This window comes from Vicia villosa, linkage group LG5, assembly GCF_029867415.1.
Source record: "Vicia villosa cultivar HV-30 ecotype Madison, WI linkage group LG5, Vvil1.0, whole genome shotgun sequence".
NCBI classification, from domain to species: Eukaryota; Viridiplantae; Streptophyta; class Magnoliopsida; order Fabales; family Fabaceae; genus Vicia; species Vicia villosa.
This window is the reverse complement of record NC_081184.1, coordinates 120,743,994-120,767,232: the sequence shown is the minus strand read 5'-3', so window position 1 is coordinate 120,767,232 and position 23,239 is coordinate 120,743,994. Positions and strand designations below refer to the sequence as shown.

Here is a 23,239-nt window from a genome sequence, read left to right as displayed (position 1 = left end):
GAAGATTTCCGCAGTCCCTTGTCCGAGAATATCCGAAGAGTTCGTCTTCCACGAGGGATGGGAAAATCACCCATCTTGGACCAATACGATGGAACCATTGATCCCGATGACCATATTCGGAGCATCGAAGCTGTCATGGACTATCACGTCGTCCGGGGATCCATCAAATGCCGCATCTTTCCGACCACCCTCAGGAAAGGAGAGATGACATGGTACAGGAACCTTCCTCCCAACTCCATCCACTCCTGGACCGAGCTCAAAGAGCTCTTTCTGAGCCATTTCACAGCATCCCGTCGACAATCGAAATCAGAGGCGAACCTCGAAGCAGTAATCCAAGGAACCAATGAACCTCTCCGAGACTACCTCGGCAGGTTCAACAAAGAAGCCGTCCAAGTACAGACGACCGATTACATGAAGAGGTACCTCCTAGAGCGAGGGCTTCTCCCCGGAAGTGACTTCAAGAAGACCATCAAAATCGAGAAGGTGCACACCATGAACGCCCTCCTCCACAAAGCTCAAGCCTTCATCGCTTTCGAAGAAGGAGAGGCTGCTGCCATGAAAGCCTCGTGAGGAAATGATGCCGCTCGTAGTTCGAACTACGAAAACTCAGGTTCAAGACGGGGACATGAAAAAAGGAAAGATGACAGGTCCCACGACGCCAAAGAGCGCCGAGGACCAGCTGGTCGCTTCAACGACTACACCCCTCTGAATGCTTCACGGGAGAAAATCTTGGCCGAATGCAAAAGCACCGACTTCAAGAATTCCAACATCAGCCCCCCGAAGTCAAACCCCGCAAGACCAGGAACTGACATATCCAAGTACTGCAAGTACCACAAGAGTCACGGGCATCTAACCGAGGAATGCATTCATCTTAAGGATGCCATTGAGACACTGATCAAGGAAGGTCGCCTTTCGAAATACACAAAGAAAGGGGAACCTTCCCGGAGGGACGACCAACGAAACTCTGATGAGGGCAACTCACCGGATAACAGGCCTCTGCAAGTAGCCCTGTCCGTCACCCGTCCTGAAGACTTCATGCCTTCGGTCGGAATAACTACCGCATTTAGCGAGTGGGAAAGATTCCCGACCGCCATGGTCGTCTCTAACGGCGGGGATCCCGGTTCTCTCACCATCAGCTCAGTGAAGAGAAAGTTCGATGAATTGTTCAACGCCAACGCAGACCTCGGCCCTACTCTGCGGAAGTTCAGAGGATAATCAGATCCAATCACTTTCTACTTGGAAGAATTGCCCGGCAGAGCTCCCAACGCCACAATTCCCCTACTCGTCCAGGCCAAAATGGAAAATTTTGACGTCCGACGAGTCCTAGTCGACGAAGGCAGCTCGGTCGACATCATGTACTCTCACCTCTTCCGGACACTCCAGCTGGACGACTCACACCTCACTCCTTATGTGGGTTCTGACCTCCAAGGTTTCAACGGAGCCACAACCAAACCTTGGGGTTACGTCGAGCTGATAGTCACCTTCGGGGAAGGGAAGCCTCCAGACAAGTCAAAACCAGATTCTTGGTGATCGACTGCAAGACCCTATACAACTGCATTATCGGACGCCCCACTCTGGCTGAGCTCACCGTCGTGCCCTCGACTGTGCACCTGAAGATGAAATTCTACACGAGAACAGGACGAGTGGCCACCATCAACGCCGACATTGAAGCTGCCAGAAGAATCTTCGACGCCTCGGTGAAAGGGCTGCAACTGATCGCTCCCCCATCCTCGAGAAGATCAACATCAGACGACCAATGTCAGCTCAATCGACCTTGACGCACGCTTTACAGAAGAAGAGCTGAAGAAAGGCGAAGAGGCGCGACCAAAGGTAGCTCACCCCTTCCGACCTGTCCCGGACAGGGATTTCGAGCTTGTCCCGCTGGGCGACAACCCCGACAAAGCAGTGAAGATCGGAAAGGGCATCCCAGACCTACCGAGAAAGCAGCTCGTGGCTTGCCTTCGAGCTAACGCCGACCTGTTCGCTTGGAGCGCAGCGGAAATGCCCGGACTCGACCCCAAGGTCGCCTGCCACCATCTCTCCATTGATCCAGCCGCGAAGGCAGTAGTTCAACGTAGGCGCCGGCAGTCTCCCGAGAAAGCAGAGGCTGCCGAGAAAGCTGTAAAAGACCTCTTAGAGGCAAATTTTATTTCCGAGGCCAAATATTCTACTTGGCTCTCAAACGTTGTACTAGTTAAAAAATCTAATGGAAAATGGAGAATGTGCGTTGATTACACTGATGTTAACCGGGCATGCCCCAAAGATGCTTATCCGTTACCTAACATTGATAGGCTGGTCGACAACTCGGCCGGCTATAAATTATTGTCTTTTATGGATGCTTATTCAGGTTAAAACCAGATCCCCATGGCGAGGAGCGACAAATAGTTCACAGCGTTCATGACCGAGTCGGGCAACTATTACTACAACGTAATGCCCTTCGGACTCAAAAACGCCGGAGCCACGTACCAACGGATGATGAACAAAGTGTTCCGAGGAGAGATCGGCGATACTCTCGAGGTATACATGGACGACATGATCGTCAAATCTCGAGAAGACTCCGATCACACCACCCATCTCGAGCGGGTATTCGAGCAGGCCAGATCCTGCAAGATGCGCTTCAACCCGGAAAAATGCACCTTCGGCGACCGAGCAGGCAAATTCCTCGGTTTCTATTTGACCGAACAAGGAATAGAAGCCAACCCGGATAAATGCCGAGCATTCTTGGAACTCCCCACTCCTAACAATAAAAAATCCATCCAAGTCCTAAACGGGATGCTCACGGCACTATCCCGTTTCGTCGCAAAATTCGCCCAACACGCTCTTCCATTCTTTAAGTTATTACGAAAAGAAGCGACCTTTGAATGGTCCGAGGAGTGCGAGCAAGCACTATCACACCTCAAGCAAGTACTCTCCAAACCACCTGTCCTCTCTCGACCCGATGATAACGAGCCATTATATCTCTACCTGGTCGTCTCAAACGAGGCAGTCAGCGCGGCCTTGATCCGAGAGATTGATGACGGGCAGAAACCCGTATACTTCACCAGCAAAGCCCTACAAGGACTCGAGGTGCGATACTAGCAGATCGAGAAAGTCGCCCTGGCCCTAGTGACAGCAGCCAGAAGGCTGAGATACTACTTCCTCGCCTATACCATCGTCGTTCGAACAGATCAGCCTATCAAGCAACTCCTTGGTCGACCAGACATGGCCGGGAGAATGCTAAGGTGGTCCCTCGAACTTTCCGAGTTCGACGTACAGTACGAAAGCAAGAGGGCACTGAAGGCTCAGGCACTGGGAGATTTCGTAGCTGAGATGACCTCAATCGCCAACTCCCCGTCCCCCGCTGAGAATAAGTGGACCATCTACGTAGATGGCACCTCAAGCAGCTCGGGGAGCGGGGCCGGCATTATCTTAGAAAACGACGAGGGACTCATCATCGAAGTATCCTTGGTTCTGTCTTTCAACACGTCGAACAACCAGGCCGAATACGAAGCTCTCCTAGCGGGCCTACGGCTCGCCGAGGATGTGGGCGCGCGGGAGGTTAAAATCTACACCGACTCCCAACTCGTCGCATCCCATATCAGCAGCGATTACCAAGCCAAAAACGACGTGCTCGCCGAGTACCTCACGCTCGTCAAAGATAAGATGAAAAAATTCACAAAGGCAGAAGTCGAGCACATCCCCCGAGAACACAACTCACGAGCCGACGTCTTATCCAAACTCGCGAGCACAAGAAAAAAAGGCGGAAACAAGTCAGTGATCCAGGAAATCCTATCAAGGCCAAGCATAGACAAGGGCGCACAACCCCTACCAGTGCTCACCATCGGCGACGACAACTGCTGGATGACCCTGGTGTATAATTTTCTCACGAAGGACGAACTCCCAACCGATGCAAAAGAGGCTTCAGCAATCAAAAGACGAGCCTGCTCGTACACCATCGTCGAGAACAAACTATACCGACGAGGTTTCTTCATTCCTCTCCTCAAATGTGTCGACGCCTTGCAAGCGCTCGAGATTCTCCAAGAGCTTCACGAGGGGATTAGCAGTCAACACCTCGGCGGCCGGTCACTCGCGAGAAAGGCCCTCAGGGCCGGGTATTACTGGCCGACCATACAACAGGATGCAAAGGAGCACGTCCAGAAATGCGACAAATGTCAGCGCCACGCCGACATGCACTTAGCTCCCCCGAACGAGCTTAAATCTTTATCCTCACCCTGGCCCTTCTCCACATGGGGAATGGACCTCCTCGGACCCTTCCCGGTCGGTTCATACCAAAATAAATACCTGGTGGTCGCCGTCGACTACTTCACCAAATGGATAGAAGCCGAAGCGCTCGCCAAGATCACGTCCCAAAACGTGCTCCGTTTTTATAAACGGAACATACTCGCTCGGTTCGGGGTTCCGCAGGCGATTATAACCGACAACAGCACCCAATTCACCGACAGAAAGTTCCAAGAGTTCGTAGCCAAACTCAGAACGAAACAACACTTCACTTCGGTCGAACACCCCCAAACAAATGGGCAAGCTGAAGCTGCCAACCGGGTAATCCTCCGAGGATTGAAGAGGAGGTTGGGCGAGGCAAAGAAAGCTTGGGTCGAAGAACTACACAATGTACTTTGGGCGTACAGGACGACCCCCCATTCAAGCACCGGCGAAACACCGTTCAGGTTAACTTACGGCACCGAAGCCGTGATCCCCGTGGAAATCCGAGAGCCATCTCGTCGGACCGAGTCGCCTCTCGAGGAAGAGCACAACGACGAAGCTATGAGGGAAGAACTCGACATGGTCGAGGAAATCCGAGCAGGATCTTCCCTCCGAGAAGCAAAGTTGAAACAACAGATAGCTTTACGCCACAACGCCAAAGTTATCAAGCGCGAATTCGAAGTTGGTGCCCTAGTGCTCCGCAGAAACATGAAGGACTTTCGCGAGGGCAAACTAGCCCCGAACTGGGAAGGCCCATACCGAGTTTACGATAAAACCGAAAACGGCGCCTATTATCTCGAGAACCTTCTCGGCGAAAAACTTGTTCGGCCTTGGAACACTGAAAAACTCAGACGCTATTATAGTTAGGTACAACCTAACGCTCCCCGGCCGCTTGTACCGAACACGAGGGGAAACCGGACATGGACTCGCGTCATGGTACAGACGCGAGTGCTCCACGACAGCAACAGTTGGAACTCCCTACCAAAAGGCAAGACCAACTACACGGCGGGCCTTACAACTAGCCCACCACGGCAGTACCTGCACGGCAGAACCCCAGCTCGCGATGGGACCGTTCACGCTGCGAGCACTTGGCCCCAACCGCGGCCTCGTGCCCGCTAATAGCGCACACCTGCTCTGCGCAACCGGATCGTACACCACACGCCCGGGCAATAAACCTCGGTCGAGCACAAAAAATAAACAAGACAAATGAACATTGAATCAAAGCATGAAATGCAAAATAGAATTAAAAACCGACCAAACTGGCCGGTGATATCCAAATATTACAAAGATTACGGGCACGCAGACCCCAAAAAATTATTCGAGCATCGCCCAACTAACTACTTTGGCACGCAGGCCACAAATGCACCGGCGCACAGGCCAGAAAAGGAAAAGAAACTGATCAAACGTCGCCGTCTTCCTCCTCGGCACCGTTGTCTTCACCCGGAACATCCTGCTCGTCTTCCCAGTCCTCAAACTCGGGATTTGACTCGATCCGCCCATCCACGACTTTTTTGTAAGGACAAATTCCCTTCGTCACCAAGCGCGGGTTGAGAACTTTCAGTTGATCCACCGCGGCCCTGAATCCAACCCCCAAGGTAGCGACGCAGTCGACCTCCAGCTCCCTCACCTTGCCCAAAAGCTGAGAGCGAGTCACCAACACCTTCTCGTCTTCATATTCCTCGGCGGAAGGGAGGTGAGACTTCTCCAGTTCGGTAACCCGATCACGCAGCACATTCTTCTTCGAGAAGAGTCCCCTATGCAAGGTACAAGAGGGCAGCACTATGTCGTCATCAGAGGGGTTGTAGTTGATGAGAGGACGAACTTCTGGAGTCCCTTCGTTCTTTTGTTTTTTCCCGGTCGGGGAATCACCCGAAGTCGTCCCAACCGACGAAGGGGATCCACCATCAGGAGCGCCAGCAGCAGCTGCCTTGACTTCCTCGACCCGTGTTCGCTTCACGGCCACCTTGGTAGCCGCTTTGTTCTTTGCTCTCATCTTCACGACCTTGTCATGCAAGTCGGCCATCTGCCCTGCAAAACAAAAGGAGTTAGTACCGAAGAGATATTATTCAAACATGAAATAATTTCCTCACCAAGCAAGATCATCGCATCCCCGTAACCCCCGCACTCGAGGATAGCTTTGGTGTTGATATACCGAGGCTCCAGCATGGGACCCCCGTCCTCTTCGAATAAAGGATCCCCGTTGGGATAGGTGCATACTGCCGGCCTAAACCCATCTACGAAGGAGGCGAGCCGTTGATACCCCTCCGTGTCACGCTCGTTGAGATCCTCATCTCGGAAAATATAGTAGTCAGTCCCATGCTCGAAGTGATCATATTGCCACTCCAATGGGAACCGAGCAGCGGGACCCATCTTTTTCACTCCGTCCTGAATATACTCTCGAATCTCAAACAAATGATCCTCGGCCCCAGGAGTGAGAGGTTTAACCATAAAGTATCGACCCTTGAAATGCTTGATGGAGTCCTGGTAAATGGCGAACAGCTTCTTCGGCTGCTTGAAGGACACCCAACTCCATTTGCCGTCCGAGTCACGCAACCTCTGCAGATGAAACACTCTGAAAAATAGGGGCAGAGTTGCCTCGACCTCCAAAAATCCGCACACGATTTCAAAGGCCCTTAGAAACGCAAAGGCGTTGGGGTGAAGCTGGGACGGACATAAACGCAGTCACCCGAAAACACTCCGCTGTAGATGCGTGAAGGGGAGCCTGAGCCCGACCTCCTTGAAGACGAACTCATACATAGCGAAGCGAGGACCAGGGAATTGCGAGCAGATCCTCTGATGAGACTTAGGCACAAAGGCACCCCAGGAAGGCTCCTCGTTCGGATCAAGATCTTCGAGGACATTAAAGCCCTCCTTAGGATGCGTCGAGAAGCGCGACGCGATCGTCCTCGGAGCGACGGCCACCCATTCCTCAAGCTCCCTCGGGGAGGTCTCAATGATTGGAACACCCTCATCCTACGAGCAACCAATAGCTTCGTCCCCGTCGGATATGTCAAAGACGACGTCGTCCTTGTTTTCGTCAGCCATTTACCTGAAAAGCAGAGGAAACAGTGAATTCGACTTGTCAAATCCACCCTTCCACCGCAAGTCAAGTGAAAGGGCGAGGAGAGAGGACGAGGAAAGACTCCTGCCTACGACCAACATCCACGATGCACCCTCCTAGGTCCATCAGATCCGACCAACCACCATCGAACTACATTAAAAAAAGGTGCTCGCAAGATAAGGTGACCACCCCCAACGATGGTCGACAAACACATCTAATTCTCCAACAACCCTGATCGAGACAAGCAAAATCTTTTGCTCGTCACATTTAAACTCTCCTCGTCTAATTCAAAGGCTGGATGTCTCACTCAACTGTTCTCGCTCGGCTTGCTCAAGTCTCACTCGGCAAACGCATATGAAAGAATAACAATTTCCTAAATCTACTCGGCACACTCATTAGCCTTGCTCACTGTACTCTTAAATCTTGCTCGCCGCACTCAAACTAGAACATAAATCTTAAATAAATAAACATAAAGGAGAAGACGAGGAACTTACTTGAGAGAGCGGAGGAGAGATGCACGAGACGAAGAAGAGAGCTGTGAGCGAGTCTTGGAAGTTTTCAAAATGCTAAGTGATAAATGAATGATCTTCTCGCTCTTTATATAGAGGAAGGAGGCCAAAGGGTGTCATGATGGCCTAGGCAACCTAGGAGGCGCAATCATTGCCTACACCCCAAGGCGGCTCTTAGCATGGGAAAGCGCCAAGTGTCATAAAGTGTCTTGGAAAACCCAAACGGCGCAGCCGGTACTTATTCCGAAACGGCGCTGCAATGATGGCAGTCTCAACAGTCGCCACCTGTCAGTCAAACTCTGACAAGAAGCAACCAAAACGTGTCAGGTGGAAACCAAAGGGACAGTCGCCTCCTCGGCCGGACTCCGAGAACTAGAACCGACCACCTCTTTGGTCTTGCATCCCCGTCAGCAACTCCTCTCCCCGCTAACCTAAGCATCCGAGGAGAGCCCAGTTGACGACAAGCGTTCGCACTCGTGCTCGGCCAGCCTCTTGGTTAAAGTCATCACTCCCACACGACTAATGACTTGGGGGGCTCCTGTTCTGGACTGGGCCGGGCAGGCCCAGCTCTTCCTTCTAGCCGAGCAGGCCCAAAGCATTTGGGCCCATTTACTTGGTAGCCGTTACGGATTGCCCAAGCACGAAGACCGCGCGTCACGCTACAGCGAAGGATCCGGTCAACCTCCTCCGAATCCTCCGCCACGCTCATCCAGGACGTGGGTCACCTGCTGACTCAGCCCTAGCACAAGGGTGTTCTGGCAGTTTCCTAGCACGTGGGCCTCCAACTGGATTTGGCCCAATTAGGAAACCTTGGCCCAGCGCTGGGGGCTATAAATACCCTCTTTCACTAGAGGGTCAGGTATCACATTCTTCACTCTCTAAACCTTCATTCTCTGATAGCTACTGACTTTAGCATCGGAGGACCTTGCAGGTACCCCCCATCTTGCTCTTCAAGCCAGATTCTGCCGCCTTGACGATTCTCCTGATCAGGTACGATCAATATATATGTAGATAACAATTATATTTTTTTAAAATTATTTTGTAAAATATTTTAAAATTTATAAATTTGATAAAAAAATAAATATTTTTCTATAATTAAAAAAACTCCTTAACACTATTGAGTAAATAATTTCAATTTTTCTTGAAAAAGATCATAGAAAATTTTTAATAATTATTTTGTTTCTAAATATTCTAATTTTTATATTTTATAAAATGAAAAAATATTCTTATGACAACCATAATATTTTTTAAAAAGTATTTATTAATAATTTTAATTTAATATCAAATTAATTTTTATTTATATTTTGTCATATTAAATTTTTTATTTTAAATTATATTATAGGAGTAAATTAGGAAATCATTTTCTTATCCTATTCTGCTGAATTCTAACCCAACTCATATTCAGGATAACTATTTGAACTAGTGAGGCAGGATAGGATAAGTTTCAGGATTAACTTATCATGTCTTGTTGTGTCAGCAAACACTGGATTGAGATAGGATAGGATGTGATATAGATATCATATTCTATCACTTATCCGGCGCACCAAACGGGCCCTTAATGTCTTATTGTCAAAGTCAAAGTTTTCTAGAATAGCATATCATAGAGGGCATATCATATGAGAATGTCTTCTTTATATGAGAATGAATCTGAACCATTAGATTTTAAAATAAATGGTGGAGATTATGTGTGAATCTTTTTTTATCTCTCCTCCATTATTAAAATAAATGATGTGAGAGAAAGAAAAAAAGATTGACACTTAATATCCACCATTTATTTTAAAATCTAATGGTTCAAATTCATTCTCATATTCTCACATAAAAATGTCATTCTCATATATATATATATATATATATATATATATATATATATATATATATATATATATATAGGGAGCATATCAAGTGAGAGCATTTTTAAATGAGAGATGAGAGGAATAAATATCAACCTTTAGATTCATCAAGAGAGAGAATGTTAATACATTAATGTGGCTATTAATTTCTGTCTCTTGATGAATCCAAAGGTTGATATTTATTCCTCTCATCCTCTCATTTAAAATTGCTCTCACTTGATATGCTCCATATATATATATATATATATATATATATATATATATATATATATATATATATATATATATATATGGCATATCATATGAGAATGACATATTTATATGAGAATGTGAGAATGAATCTGAACCATTGGATTTTAAAATAAATGGCGGAGATTATGGGTGAATCTTTTTTTTCTCTCTCCTGCATCTTGAAATAAATGAAGTAGGAGAGGGAAAAAAAAGATTCACCCATAATCTCTACCATTTATTTTAAAATCCAATGGTTCAGATTCATTCTCACATTCTCATATAAATATGTCATTCTCATATGATATGCCATATATATATATATATATATATATATATATATATATATATATATATATATATATATATATATATATATATATATATATATATATATATATATATATATATATATATATATATATATATATATATATATATATATATATATATATATATATATATATATATATATGCGCGCGAAAAAAAAAACATTATCTTGAAAGAATATAAAGAAATGTTCCTAATATCTTACTATGTTACTATGTTTTGACAAATATTTAATTTTTTTTATTGTTGATTAACTATACATGTTTTATGGCACTTTACCCAACCTCCTTGAATAATAACTTCTTTTGTTAACTCATCTTAAGTTTGTATTCTTTCTTTCTTTTTTTATCATATAACCACATTACAAGTTTATTAACTAAATAAAAATTTAAAATGTTTTACTTAAAGTTAGGTTTTAAGAAAATTAGTATTGACAAAAGTTTTATGTATGAAAAGGTATAGAGTAGCAACTTTTTAAGATTGGAGTGGCGGCTTACATATAAAAATTTTGAAATAAAATTTGTATTAAAAACTATTAAAAAATATCTATAAAAAATAATTAATACTCTTGTAAAAAGAAAAAAATAGTTAAATTTCTAAATTAATATTACTAATTAAAAAATTTGACTAAATAAATAAAAAGAATACTATTGTTAACTTGTGGTAAAAACACAAGTTAATATCAAATGTAAAATATTTGTGTTGCAATTAAATTTTAAAGTAATTTTTACAATGTAACATGAAATTTATAAATTAAAAAATTTTAAATTCGGCTTAAATAATATGTTATTTTAGATATTTTATATTTTTATTACAAAAAATTAAATATCAAAATTTTAAAATACCACTTAATTTTGAGCTATTTCAAATAGCTTTTTATATAAATCATCTTTGAGATATAACTTTTTTGAAAAAATGTCAAAATCACTTAATTTTAAAGCTATAATGAGCATTTTTTTTAATAGTGAAATGAAATGTCATGCGAATTTGCATTGAGATTTCATCTACCACAAAACGGAAGACTCACTGTTCTCAAGGCATGTTTAGCAGGCGGAAGAATGGAGATCATTCTTTCAAACACTCAGTAGCATTGAGATGTGTAGCTCAAACATACAGGCTGTCAGATGACAGATGTCAAACCTAAATGCTGATTCGATAAACAACCGCTTAGTTGATGGAGTCGAGAATGTTGTCGTGCATCATACAGAAAGGCCAACAATCCAATATGGTGTGTATGGGATCACTTTAACATAAAAAAACCTTCACTATCCTCTTGACTCCAGCATTAACTGTGTCCAACTCATAAGAAACTCAAACATCTTAAGCTAATTCATACCCGGCCGAGGTTGAAGAGCATTATCAAAACCACCAGGAACAAACACTGGAAGTTGATTTGAATGTGAATCTCTTCTATATCTTGGTTCTTGGGGTAAGTTTACTGCTATGCTATCATGAGCCTCTACTGATCTTTCATTTTTCAAACCATCTTTAGCAGCCACACTCAAAAATGGACCACCAAAAAAGATAGACTCTCCTGTATACGTCAGATTCTGTGCATGCTGCCTTGGAGATTTAGGTGCAGATGACCCCGGTTCCTGTGGAGGTATCATTGGTTTCCTTCCAATACTGCTTGTTTCAGTATTTGAATTTGGCATTTCTGTTTGCAGAGATGACCTATTTCGAGCTTCTGAAGGCAATGAAGGAACTGAGATATATCGGCCGGCTTCTTGATCCCAAACAACTGATGTCCGTTTCACATCTCTTAGAATCGATGTGCTGGAAGCTGAAAGCAGTAACGGGTCGTTACTTGCTCCCTTCAGCATCATTGTTCCATCGAATCCATGAGACGGATTGGATATTGGGTTCCTGAAGTTTGGCAATGTGGCTTTAGAAGTTAAAGGACGCTCAGGCACCAAACTAGGAACTGAAATACCAGCCCTGAAGCCACCCAAAGTACGCCCCTGGGGAAGAGGGCTGAGAGTAACTGCCTCTTGAGCATGGCTTGGACTACTGAAACTACTCATACTTTGAGTTCCAGTTTCATACTCGTCACGGCTTCCTTGACTAGGAGCAATCAAATTCCCCACTGGAGACAATCTTAACTCGTGTTTTACTTCCTTATTAATTCCAGTATCTATACTCATACTACTTCTGATGCTCATGTTTCCACTAGAGCTTAATTCTGCATCAGGTGGACGATGGCTATCTACAGGTCGCAAAACTGAAGAAGATGCCCTGGCTTTAGCCGCTGCTCTCGCTGCCTCTTGAGAATCCAATTTAGCAAGCTTCCAAGCACTAATACGAACAGGCCTTTTTGGCATCTTTTGCCCTCTTTCTGCAAACCCAGCTGCATCTGGATCAACAGTTGATGGCAGCATTCCAGGCTCCAAGTGAGGCACAACTTCATCCTAAAATCAATGTTTAAAGCAAACTCCATGAACCAAGTCACAGAAATACTTTTTAAGAGCAAATCAACATTTTTTTTCTTGTCAAGAAAAGAAAAACAGTCATATACGTTAACATGTAATGATGCAATTTGCATAATCAGAGCTTGATAAAATATAAGTGTAAAAGTAAAAGTTTAAATTAAATGGATTGACATGAAAAGTAGCTATTAACCCATAGTCAGTACAACAAAGTGTCAACTACAAATCGATTAAGACAGTCCAAAAGTTTTTTTGATATTAAGTTTAAGAGTCTCTCAATGGCACAAGGGTGCCAAGAATTACTCATCGTCTATTTGGAGAAGCAACTGGATACAGAACAACTTGCAGAATTTAAAGACTACTCAGTGTTGGGATAAGAGAGTGGTGAGGATTATACTTAGTCAGGATGAAGTGCTCAACAATATAATTGGAATACCCTTTTAATAGATTAAACATTTAAATTTCTATAGCAACTTGCAGTAATAAAAGATTTGAACTAAATAAGAAAAATTTATCATGCTTTGATTATTGCCCAAGAGTTTTTCACTAAAGTTTCCTCGCTACAAACCTATGATATAAAAAGTCAACAAGAATCTTTTGGCACTTAATATTGCAGCATAGCTTATTTTTAGATGAAAATAAATTCAAAACTAAGTACCTGATAGTCGACAAATACCCTAGGAGGGGTACACCACGCCCCTTTGTACTGCAATCCAAGAGAACTTCCTCCACTCAATCCAGTTGTTGCTGAGCCAGTTGGAGAGTAAAGTATATTTGGCAAATCCCCATCCACAGATGCCCCTGGAGGTGCTTCGCTCATGGCTCTCATTGCTACAACATACTCATATGTTGTGATACCCTGATCCAAAAGAAGAAAGGATGGAAGATAAGAGAACCACTCTGTGAAATGGCTAAATAATTCTAGCTAGAAACTTAAAGCTAATAGTGATATTTAAATATCAGGGTAGAAGCAAGAAATCTCAAGCATCACTCGCAAAAAGGCTTTAGTGACAGTAACTAACACTTAAATTTGGTTTTACCAGTATGAAAGTCTCTCATTAAGTTTAATGTTTCAACTTTTTGCCGATGTACACTGTTGCTTCATTAGGAGGATGTTTTACCCTTCTCTGTCTTTGTATTTTAATTTCTTTAAATTAAATATAGATTCTATAGAAGCATTCATTAAGGAATGGGGTTGGGGAATAAATAAGAACAGAAAAACAACCTCAGAATCTCAGCTACTGAATCACTGACCTTCCTGATTAGGATCATGTGGAAAAAGAAAAGCTCACCCAAAGGCACACAAGCCAAGACCGAAACTGCAGTACATACGACCTACAAATATTGAACAAGAAACATAAATTTTCAAATATACTTAATAATGGCCAGTTGCCACATCCAGATTTACTTATACTATAAAACCTAAATAGAAGAGATACCACAACTGCAGCAAACGGGGGACGAGAGAATCCATTTCCAAGTCTATCAATGATTTCAGATTCCATTCCTCTCTTATTAACAAAGAAACGCACTAAAACAGCAATACCGACTCCAGCTTCAATAACAAGCTGAGTGCAGAAGAGTAAGTAGAAAAGGCATTATTAGCAACAAAACAAATTATTGCTTTTAAATAATAAAAATTAGTGGACCAATATACATACCCATGCAAGACTAAAGGCCATAAGAGAAATAAAAGAATGGTAATTTTTCTGACCCACGCAGTTGTTAAGCCACTGCAGCAATGTGATGTATCAAGTGAAGTGAGGATCAAAGTTGAAAGAAATAAATAAAATGTTAAAGCAGAGTTGAAAAACACTCCAAGATGTAACATTTCCGTCATCAAACGAAGTCATACCCGACAATGGTGATCGAAGCCATCAACACATTTATCACAACTTCTACAATGTTTACTGAACTTGCGCACCTACAACATGGGAAACAAATCATACAAACTGAGGGAGAAGCAGAGATCTGAGGTTTAAAGCTATTCACTAAATGTTTATATTCAAAACTGAACGCAACTACATATATTTATAAAATTAGAGTAAACAAAATTGTGTTCCAAATATTTAGTGGCTTTCCAAACATAAACAAAGGAATGGCAGCAAAAGGGCTCACAATTCACCAACATATTTATCACTCGAAAATCCAGGTGAGTGGAAGGAAATTCTAAAAGTAGATAAAGAAGGAACGAAAACGAAAACGATAACAATCATAATTCAGCAGCATCTCTATACCAGAAAGAGAAGTCCCGGGTTAAATTAGCACCACAACCAGATAAAAAGTATTGGCCAACATTATTTTATAGACAAAAATAAGTGATACCATTGATGAGAACAGAAGAAAATACACAAGAACTAAATACCCATACATAATGGAAGAATAAACAAAATAAATAAATTCATCAAAACCATAACTCTGTCAAATGAAGAAACAAATATCCCATAGGAGCCAGGATATGTCATAAATACTTACATGAAAAATTATTTAGTATCATCTATATGACTTGCTCAGTCTGACTTAGTTTATATCAACAAAACATAGTATTTAAAGAATGCGGAAAATTTTTGTCAAAAAAAAAAAAAAAGAATGCGGAAAAAAAATACTTTGGTGACTGTTCATCCCAAGATTTGTTATTTATTATACTAGTGACATAGTTCTATGCAATGCAATTAATAGCAAAACAGGGGTAAAAGAAAAACATAGAAACAGAAAGACCTAAAATTGAAATATATTCTGCAACCAAAGTGATAGAAACAGAAAGAACTAAAATTGAGATATATTCTGCAGAGTATCAAATAGTCACAAATCACAACATAATACCTCAGAATTGCACAAAGTGCAGAACAGAGCATCTTCCCCGCCGCCCTGCTCATCAGCTGTTTCCTGTTTTCGGCAATCTTCATGAGAAAATAGTATGCAGCAAATTCCCCCAATTACATCACATGAGCTTGGTTTATACTGATTTCTCAAATCATCTACTCTGTCAGGATCTTCCACTGAACTTTTCTTGCTCATATTTGTCATAGACCTTTTGGAAACAGCAGATGACAGGGAGGAATTCTCTCCTGCAGCAACATCACCGCGTTCAGAAGATTGATGCTTACCCAACAACCCATGGGCAGGGTCGAACATATCTCCCATTCTAGGGTCAAATTTAGACATAATGCCTGGATCTGCAGGGTTAATTGCAGTACATCTGGCATAAAGAATAAAAACAATGAGTGCCTGCAATGCCACAAGAATGAGACAATATTAGCCATACTCCTCCTGCAGGTAAGAAAATAATATATACGAAATGAAGATGAATTATAAAAAAGGAAGTTTGCATACCACAGGAGAGTAGACACCGATAAAGGTGTATTCCCATATATGACCTCCAACAAACGGTGCAAGGAAAGCATAGAAAGCAATCACCAACAAGCAGAATACAGTGATTGCAACAACCTATTCATGTAAGAGCCAACAATTTTAGAAAAATAAGTTGGCATGCCTGCAACTGATAAAATACAAGTCACTGAATTCGATGTGTAATCACAACACTAAGTATTGGTGAAGAATATGGAAGAATAATAGTTTATTTTCCTGATGTGAGGATCAAATTTATTTTTTCCCATTTAAATGGTGCATGGGTCGTGTAGTCAATAAAAATTAAATTAGTTATTTTATATATTAGTTTAAATTACAGTTCCCTGCCTGAGTCAGATGCTAAGCTTACTTTTCTTTTTCTTTTTTTTTTAAATATAACACTTCCTTCTTAAGTTAGATTAAAATTTGTTATACTTATAGTTCATATTAATGTGAACGAACTTCACAGGGGCGGGTTTTCTCTCTATGCATCGTCATTAAATTGTTTTAAACCCTGTATTACTGTCTTTGGAACTATAAGAAATGAAATAAAGATTTCAGTTGAAGAACCAAACCCAATAACGAAGGTATTCATTATTTACAACTTCCTTTCATTTTCTAAAGTCTCATCAGAGAGTTTTAAACTGACAGAAAGAGACATCAAGAGCCTCAGAAGCTCAATAATAAGTGATGGCTGCTTGTCACCACCGAGAGTTATGTTTATATTAATACAAAAATGTTGTGAAGCGGTAGTGTATTTTCATTCCTAAGAGGAAAAGAGAAAGGCAATTTTTTAAATGAATCCAGATCCTCTGCAGTTTATTTTAAAAAATGCATAAGATCCCAACCTTTCAAATTTTGTAGTTCTATAATAATATTTTTTGTGTTAAAAAACTTGTAGAGTATTTGTGTATGTTTTTTTGTGAGTATTAATCAAACATTACATGATTTAGAAAGAACTTGATTTTGCAAAATTAATTAATTTGATTCAAGGAAAATCACTTTTCACACCCTCCACCATGCATCCAAACACGCGCTATATCATATTTTACATCCTAAAACTTGCAGGCACATTTTCTTCAAGTACAGTCCCTTCCTTCACATGCTACCTTATATCTGTTAAATATGTTTGAATTCCATCCCTCGAAAAGCTAGCTCAAAGGGTGAGGTTGCTCTCACATATTTATACGCCCAACAGCCCGGGAACCTAAGCAATGTGGGACTTCAAAACACAACTACCAATTTCAACAATATCCGCAATAGTTCATTCCTATTCTACATCATCAAACTTATCAACTAACAACACAACTTGTCATTGCCTCTTGTTCGTGGGTCTATAATTTTGTAATTAGGGAGCAGAATATGAGAAATGTAAAGATGTGAAGATCTACCACCTATACTATTTCACTCAGTTCATAACTAGATGAAGACTTGGGCAATACATGGAAGATAAAAGGGGAACTATTTGATCTATAAACACCTTGGCCAATTTCTACCCCCAACTCAACCCTAAAAAAAGACAATTTGCTAAATTGTTATTATTCCAACAAAAAAAAAACTCTTTTTAAGCTTCCAAAACAAACACCTATTTTGAAAATAACTACCAAAAAAACAATTTTTAAAAAGGGGAAAATGAACCAAAACAAAATCAAACAATCCCCAAATCTAGCTACACTGAAAAACTAAACCACTACTGAACTACCACAAAGTAGACCTTTCTAATCCATCAGCTAAATCACACGTTCCAGTTAAGCGATTAATTGAACTACGCAATGAAGATACACAACACCAAATCGGAATCAAACAAACCCTAACAAAAAAAAACTGAAAATTAGAAGAATGAAAAAGGTTAACCTGAAAAGTGTGTGCTGGTAATTGCCAGCCGTGTTTTCTGACCATGTTTGAAGCTTAGATGAGTTCAGATTTGTGAGAGTTTAACTCACTGAGTCACTGAGTCAGTACCAAGTAAACGCGCTTAGCTGCTATTTCAGCTGAAGAGTGACAATGGAATAATGGAAAGAGAAGGAAACAATAAATAATTTAATAAATTAATAAATAAATAAATAAATATAGAAAATATACCTAATCCCCAAAATGGAAATTTCTTACACATAATATATACCGACTTTTTTGGTTTTTTGCTCTTTATTTTTTATTAATTTTTTGGAAATAATAGTTTCATTTCATCGTAAGGAATCTTTGTCTTAGAAAAGTATTTAAACAACTATTTAAATTTTAATGACTAACTCGTCGTTTAGTCTAGTAATTATGAAGAGAACCCAACTATTTATAAATGAGTGTTTACTTAGTAGTGTATTTATAGACTCTTAGAAGGGTTAATTGCTACTGGAACATTTGCAAGGTTTGTGAAAATTCAAAATAAGAGACATAGACAAAAATGTCTATGACTGAAATTTAAATTGATTTGAAATTTTAAAAAGGTTTAAAATAATATTCTCTTTATTCGAAAATAAGTATCATGTTTAAAAAATGTATTTGTTTCATAATATATTATCAATTTAATTTCTTTTTATTTTTTAATTATATCATTTAATTAATACTCTTAAATTTCTTGTTTTATAATGTTGTTAACATCTTCAAACTTGTAAATCAAATGACTTCAAACACAAGAGAGGTGAATTGCGATATTCGAAATTTACGATTCATTTATAAAAAAATTATTTTTGAAAATATTTATATTAAAATATATAAATAAGGTAGAAAGAAGATCAAGGATAAGAGAGATATGCATCGGATATAAAATAAACAACAAAAAATAAAGAGAAAAGAGAGATAGAAAGCGCAATAAAGATTTATACAAGTTTTTTTTTTGTTTAGCCAGTCAGTTCCGACCCACACAGTAAACTGACTAATTTGGTTTTGTGGTTCAGAGGAACGACTCAGTGGCTGAGCCTTGTTTCCACCAAGAATCGAACTCGGGTAGTACCCGAACAATTCGTCTTTAGTGGAAGTTCCTTTCCCACTAGAACCCAAATACTTGAGAGTTCCACTAAAATCAAACTTGAGTTTTTACAAGATCACCCCACAAACTTTCAACAACAAACAGACAAAGCATTTAGACAAGCATAGCTCAAGAATCTTCACTCAAACTTTTTTCAAGTTTAATTTACAACCTTCAAATCCTTTGCAAAGATAATTCACAAGAGAAACATATTATTGAATAAAGCAAATTAAACACAATACTAGTTACAACACAACTATCTAAAGGACTTTTCAATTTTTCAGCACTACGACAATTCTCCTGAAAAAACAATTTCAAATACAAAGAGAGTAGAAGAATAACCACTTTGTCTACTTTATATATAAAAAAGTGTTGCTGAAAAGGAATATGATGTATGGTCAAATTAAATTATTTAATAGATTAAAATACTTTCAAAAATATCAATCCTAATTCAGAAAAGAAAACATTAAAACGACTATATCAATTAGTGTATCAATAGTCTTTTTAATCTATTAAAATGTCTTTCTCCTTGCTTTAATCAATCTGTCAAGGTTCTTAATTGATTAGGCAATGAGTTAATTTTCCTAATTGATTAAAAATACTTTTTAATCAATTTCATACATGTATTGATAGATTTTTAGAAGTTTTAATAAAAATATAGAGTTTGAAAAAAAATTGTTTGTCTGTGTGATTTCCTTAATACTTCAAGACATACTATTGACCTTTTAGAATTTAGATTGATCACTCTAAGATGTTAAGCATAGGACAAAGAACACTTTCACATTTTTTGTCCTCCTGACTTCAAGATCCTCTACTTGATTCAAGGATTGATTAACACATCAGTTGGATATTTGAATTATCTAACTAATGAGGCTTGAGGTAACTTTTTGATAAAATGTCATCATACCTTTATTTCATATGCATGTGAAACTTTCTAATGTTGATGTAATTATGTCATAGATAACTTTCTTGATATTTGATATTGATGTGTATTAATATTAGGATAATGTGTCTTGTATGTAGAGATTTCCTTGATAAAAATGTATTATCAAGTGTTAGTTTATGCATGCATGTCAAAATCTTGAATTTCTCAGGGTGCTTTAATGTACAGATCTTCATGTTCATATTTGTTGGGTTGCATAGTTCTCGCCAAGAAAATTTTCACTCGTTAAACCAAGGTTTTTCTCTAAAACTATGAGTTTTTGTTCGTGAATTTTCTAAGCGATGGGTAGGATCTCTAAGAGATATTCTTAAGGTGTATTTTTTGGGATTTTTGTTTGTATTTTGTTGTGCAACACATGTATTTTTTAAGAGAACTTCACATTGCCAGAAAATATAATGTATATGTGTTTGAAATCAATAAGCAAGTGTTAACTCTTTATGAAAATTACCTAACAACAAATCACATGTTTTTCATGTATATCCTTGTACAATTGTATGTATTCATATCATACAGCATTACTTGTGTTGCTTTAGTATAACATAACATCGTTATAAATCATCGCAGCCATGCATTGGCTCATATTATTTTATTAATAAGAGTTATTGCATATATGTAGGGGTGGCAAAAGGACATGCTTGACCCGTTTAGGTCTGTTCCGCAAAAATAATGAGGTGGGGAAGAGCGTACATAGTTGAGAATGTGGGTCTAAAACGGCTCACCCTGCAATAAAGTGAGTGCGGGGAAAGCTCGCGAGCACTATCCCTTTTAAGCCTAAAAACAAAAACAAAATTAGGAAATTTCTCTATGAACCCGTATACATACTCACAGATCCGCGGTAGAAATCCTAAAATACCCTTATATTTCAGATGTGCATTTCCGAAGATACATTTTTCTATAAAAAAAAGGTGATTTTGGATGTGCATATCTGAAGTCACCCTTTTTTTAGAAAGGGATGACTTCGGAGATGCATATCCGAAATATTCCAATTTTTAGTGTTGGGATTTTTCGAATATGCATATCTGAAATATCCCAATAATTGTTAAAAAATTAAAATCAAGTTGAATTAATACAATTAATAGTATAATTAATTGTATTAATTAAAATATATAATTAAATGTATACCATTATAATCGAGATATAATAATAATAATAATAATAATAATAATAATAGCCTAATAAATATTTAAATCAACACAATATTTTTATATAAAATTAAAAATTATAATATTTGTTATTCACTATCCCCAAATTTGTTATTCACAAAATAGAAGCTATTTGTAGAGCTTTTGTGTGGACTGGGACTGAAAAGAGTAAGAAGAGCCCGATTGCGTGGAAACGGGTGTGTAGCCCAATCAAGAACGGAGGTCTGAATCTCATTGACATGGAGGTTTGGAATAGGGTTACAATGCTTAGATGCTTGTGGATTATAAGCTTGAAGATGGATTCTCTTTGGGTCAAGTGGGTGCATACGGTTTATTTGAAACATGAATCTGTGTGGACTGCCAAAATACCTAGTACTGCTACTTGGATTTTCAAGGATATAATGGCTAGAAGGGAAGACATGAATCAGATTGGAAATTGCTGGAATAATATGCAGAGTAGAGGAAAATTTTCTATGAAGCTCATCTATGATCAGCTGTCCAAGGATGCTGACACAGTGGATTGGAGCCATATTATTCAACATAATGCTGCGCGTCCTAGAGCAGTGATCTGTCTCTGGCTTGTGTTTCATAGTAGGCTGGCGACAAAGAGTAGGCTCAAACGGTTAGGTCTGTTGCAAGAGGATCAGTGCAGTTTGTGTACTGAGCACGAGGAGGACATTGACCATCTGTTGGTTGACTGCAGTGTTACTAAGCATGTCTGGAAGGAGGTTCTAGATTGGATTGAGGTGAAGCATCAGCCGGGTCAGTGGCAAGAGGAGAAAAAGTGGATTGTTCAAAATACTAAAGGGAAAGGATTCCATCCTCACATGTTGAAAATCGCCATCGCCGAGACTGTGTATGGCATATGGATGTATCGCAACAAGCGTATTTTTGATTCAGGTGCTAATGAAGAAGCAAATAGAATAGTTCCCAAGATCATAGATTCTATTGTTTATAGAGGTTGGTTAAAGGCCAAATATAGGAAAAGAATTGGTTTGCTTATGATGTAAGGCATAGTAGATGTCTGTATAGCTCTTGTATATAATTCTTTGATATATATATATATTCTTTTTTCTCAAAAAAAAAAAAATTATAATATTAATAAGAGAATATTTTTAACATGATAATTTCATTAATTATAATGCATAATATTGTAGTCATTTAAAAATAATTACGTTTATAATTTGTGACAAATAAATTATTAAAAAATTAAAATTTTATTTAATCTCTTTATTCCTTATTTATAACAATTTGTATTTAATTTATTCTTTATTAATAATAACTCACTTTAATTATATTATATCTATATTATAAATAAATATCTTTTTAAAATAAAATAAAAGAAATTTGGGATTTTGGAGATGCATATCCGAATGGTATTTTGGCGTTTTCAGGGGTGTTTTTCACCCCATATGGGTGTACAAAGAAATTTCCAAATTTTATGTAAATGATCACGCCCGCAGAAGCCTGCAAAGAAAATAGAGTGGAGCGGGGCAGAAACATTAGACGGTGAGGGCCTAAATTCTTATCCCGTCCTATTCTAAAGTGCGGACAAAACATACATGTCACCCCTACATATATTTTCATATGTAGAAGTATGAATAAGAATAAGTGGAAGTAATATGATTCACCAAGGTGGATTCTACATCAATAAACGAAGGGACGAATAAGCAAGTGTAAACAGGACACTATTCATGGAGTTAATTAATCTTCACCCTTGCTATAAAGGTTGAGGTACACTGACATGTCAAGATGATCAAAACTAGTCATGATATTTTATATAATATTTGTCGGTTAATTTAAATCATTGGGTTTCTTGTGTTCAAGATTTTATGGTTTATTTAATCAAATGGGAGAAGAAGTATATGATTATTTGGATTATTAGTTATTTTTATTTTATTTTATGGAGGATGTGGAAAATGAGGTGATTAAAATTCCTCCAAGACTAATTTTAGCTCCCCTCCAAAATAGGGAAATTTAGAGGGAAGAGAGTAATTCCTTGAATCTAGACTTAAATAGTCTAATAAATATAATTTAATATGTTTCTTTTATTAAAATCTCTCTCCTCTCATTAAACCAAACAAAAAGTTTTATAAATATCACTCATCTATCACTAATTACTCATATTTAATGGTAATGTAATGTAAGGACTTAGTTTTTTTTTTTGACCAAGAGAAAATCAACTCATATCATTAATCAACAAAGTAGCAATACAAGGAGGTAATACATTAAAACAACTG

The 23,239-nt window shown here is 39.2% G+C and overlaps 3 protein-coding genes across 3 annotated transcripts; 2 read left to right on the top strand and 1 right to left on the bottom strand.

Moving 5' to 3' along the window:
• The first annotated feature begins 204 nt into the window (after positions 1-204).
• LOC131605292 (uncharacterized) lies at positions 205-1,215 on the top strand. The gene is made up of 2 exons (XM_058877666.1): positions 205-566; positions 648-1,215. Exons 1-2 carry the CDS (start codon positions 205-207, stop codon positions 1,213-1,215), a joined length of 930 nt encoding a protein of 309 aa, XP_058733649.1.
• A 10,114-nt stretch (positions 1,216-11,329) lies between these two features.
• Positions 11,330-17,997, bottom strand: LOC131602253 (probable protein S-acyltransferase 19). The gene is made up of 9 exons (XM_058874321.1): positions 17,807-17,997; positions 15,938-16,051; positions 15,428-15,832; positions 14,460-14,528; positions 14,266-14,337; positions 14,044-14,172; positions 13,859-13,939; positions 13,263-13,463; positions 11,330-12,586 (listed from the first exon to the last, which is right to left on the bottom strand). The coding sequence occupies exons 1-9, from the start codon at positions 17,849-17,851 to the stop codon at positions 11,504-11,506; spliced, it is 2,199 nt and encodes a 732-aa protein (XP_058730304.1). The 5' UTR covers positions 17,852-17,997; the 3' UTR covers positions 11,330-11,503.
• Positions 17,998-21,238: 3,241 nt separating this feature from the next.
• Positions 21,239-22,009, top strand: LOC131605291 (uncharacterized). Its single transcript, XM_058877665.1, has one exon. The coding sequence runs from the start codon at positions 21,239-21,241 to the stop codon at positions 22,007-22,009; it is 771 nt and encodes a 256-aa protein (XP_058733648.1).
• The last annotated feature ends 1,230 nt before the right edge of the window (positions 22,010-23,239 follow it).

Bases quoted from the DNA above. Each gene is read 5' to 3' on its own strand.
- LOC131605292 (XM_058877666.1), top strand. From the start codon at position 205: ATGACATGGTACAGGAACCTTCCTCCCAACTCCATCCACTCCTGGACC. The intron at 567-647 runs GTGAGGAAATGA...GAAAGATGACAG, and splicing joins GCTGCTGCCATGAAAGCCTC to GTCCCACGACGCCAAAGAGC.
- LOC131605291 (XM_058877665.1), top strand. From the start codon at position 21,239: ATGGAGGTTTGGAATAGGGTTACAATGCTTAGATGCTTGTGGATTATA.
- LOC131602253 (XM_058874321.1), bottom strand. From the start codon at position 17,851: ATGGTCAGAAAACACGGCTGGCAATTACCAGCACACACTTTTCAG. The intron at 15,833-15,937 runs GTATGCAAACTT...GTGGCATTGCAG, and splicing joins TCGGTGTCTACTCTCCTGTG to GCACTCATTGTTTTTATTCT. The intron at 14,529-15,427 runs GTATTATGTTGT...CCCATGTTGTAG, and splicing joins GCACTTTGTGCAATTCTGAG to GTGCGCAAGTTCAGTAAACA.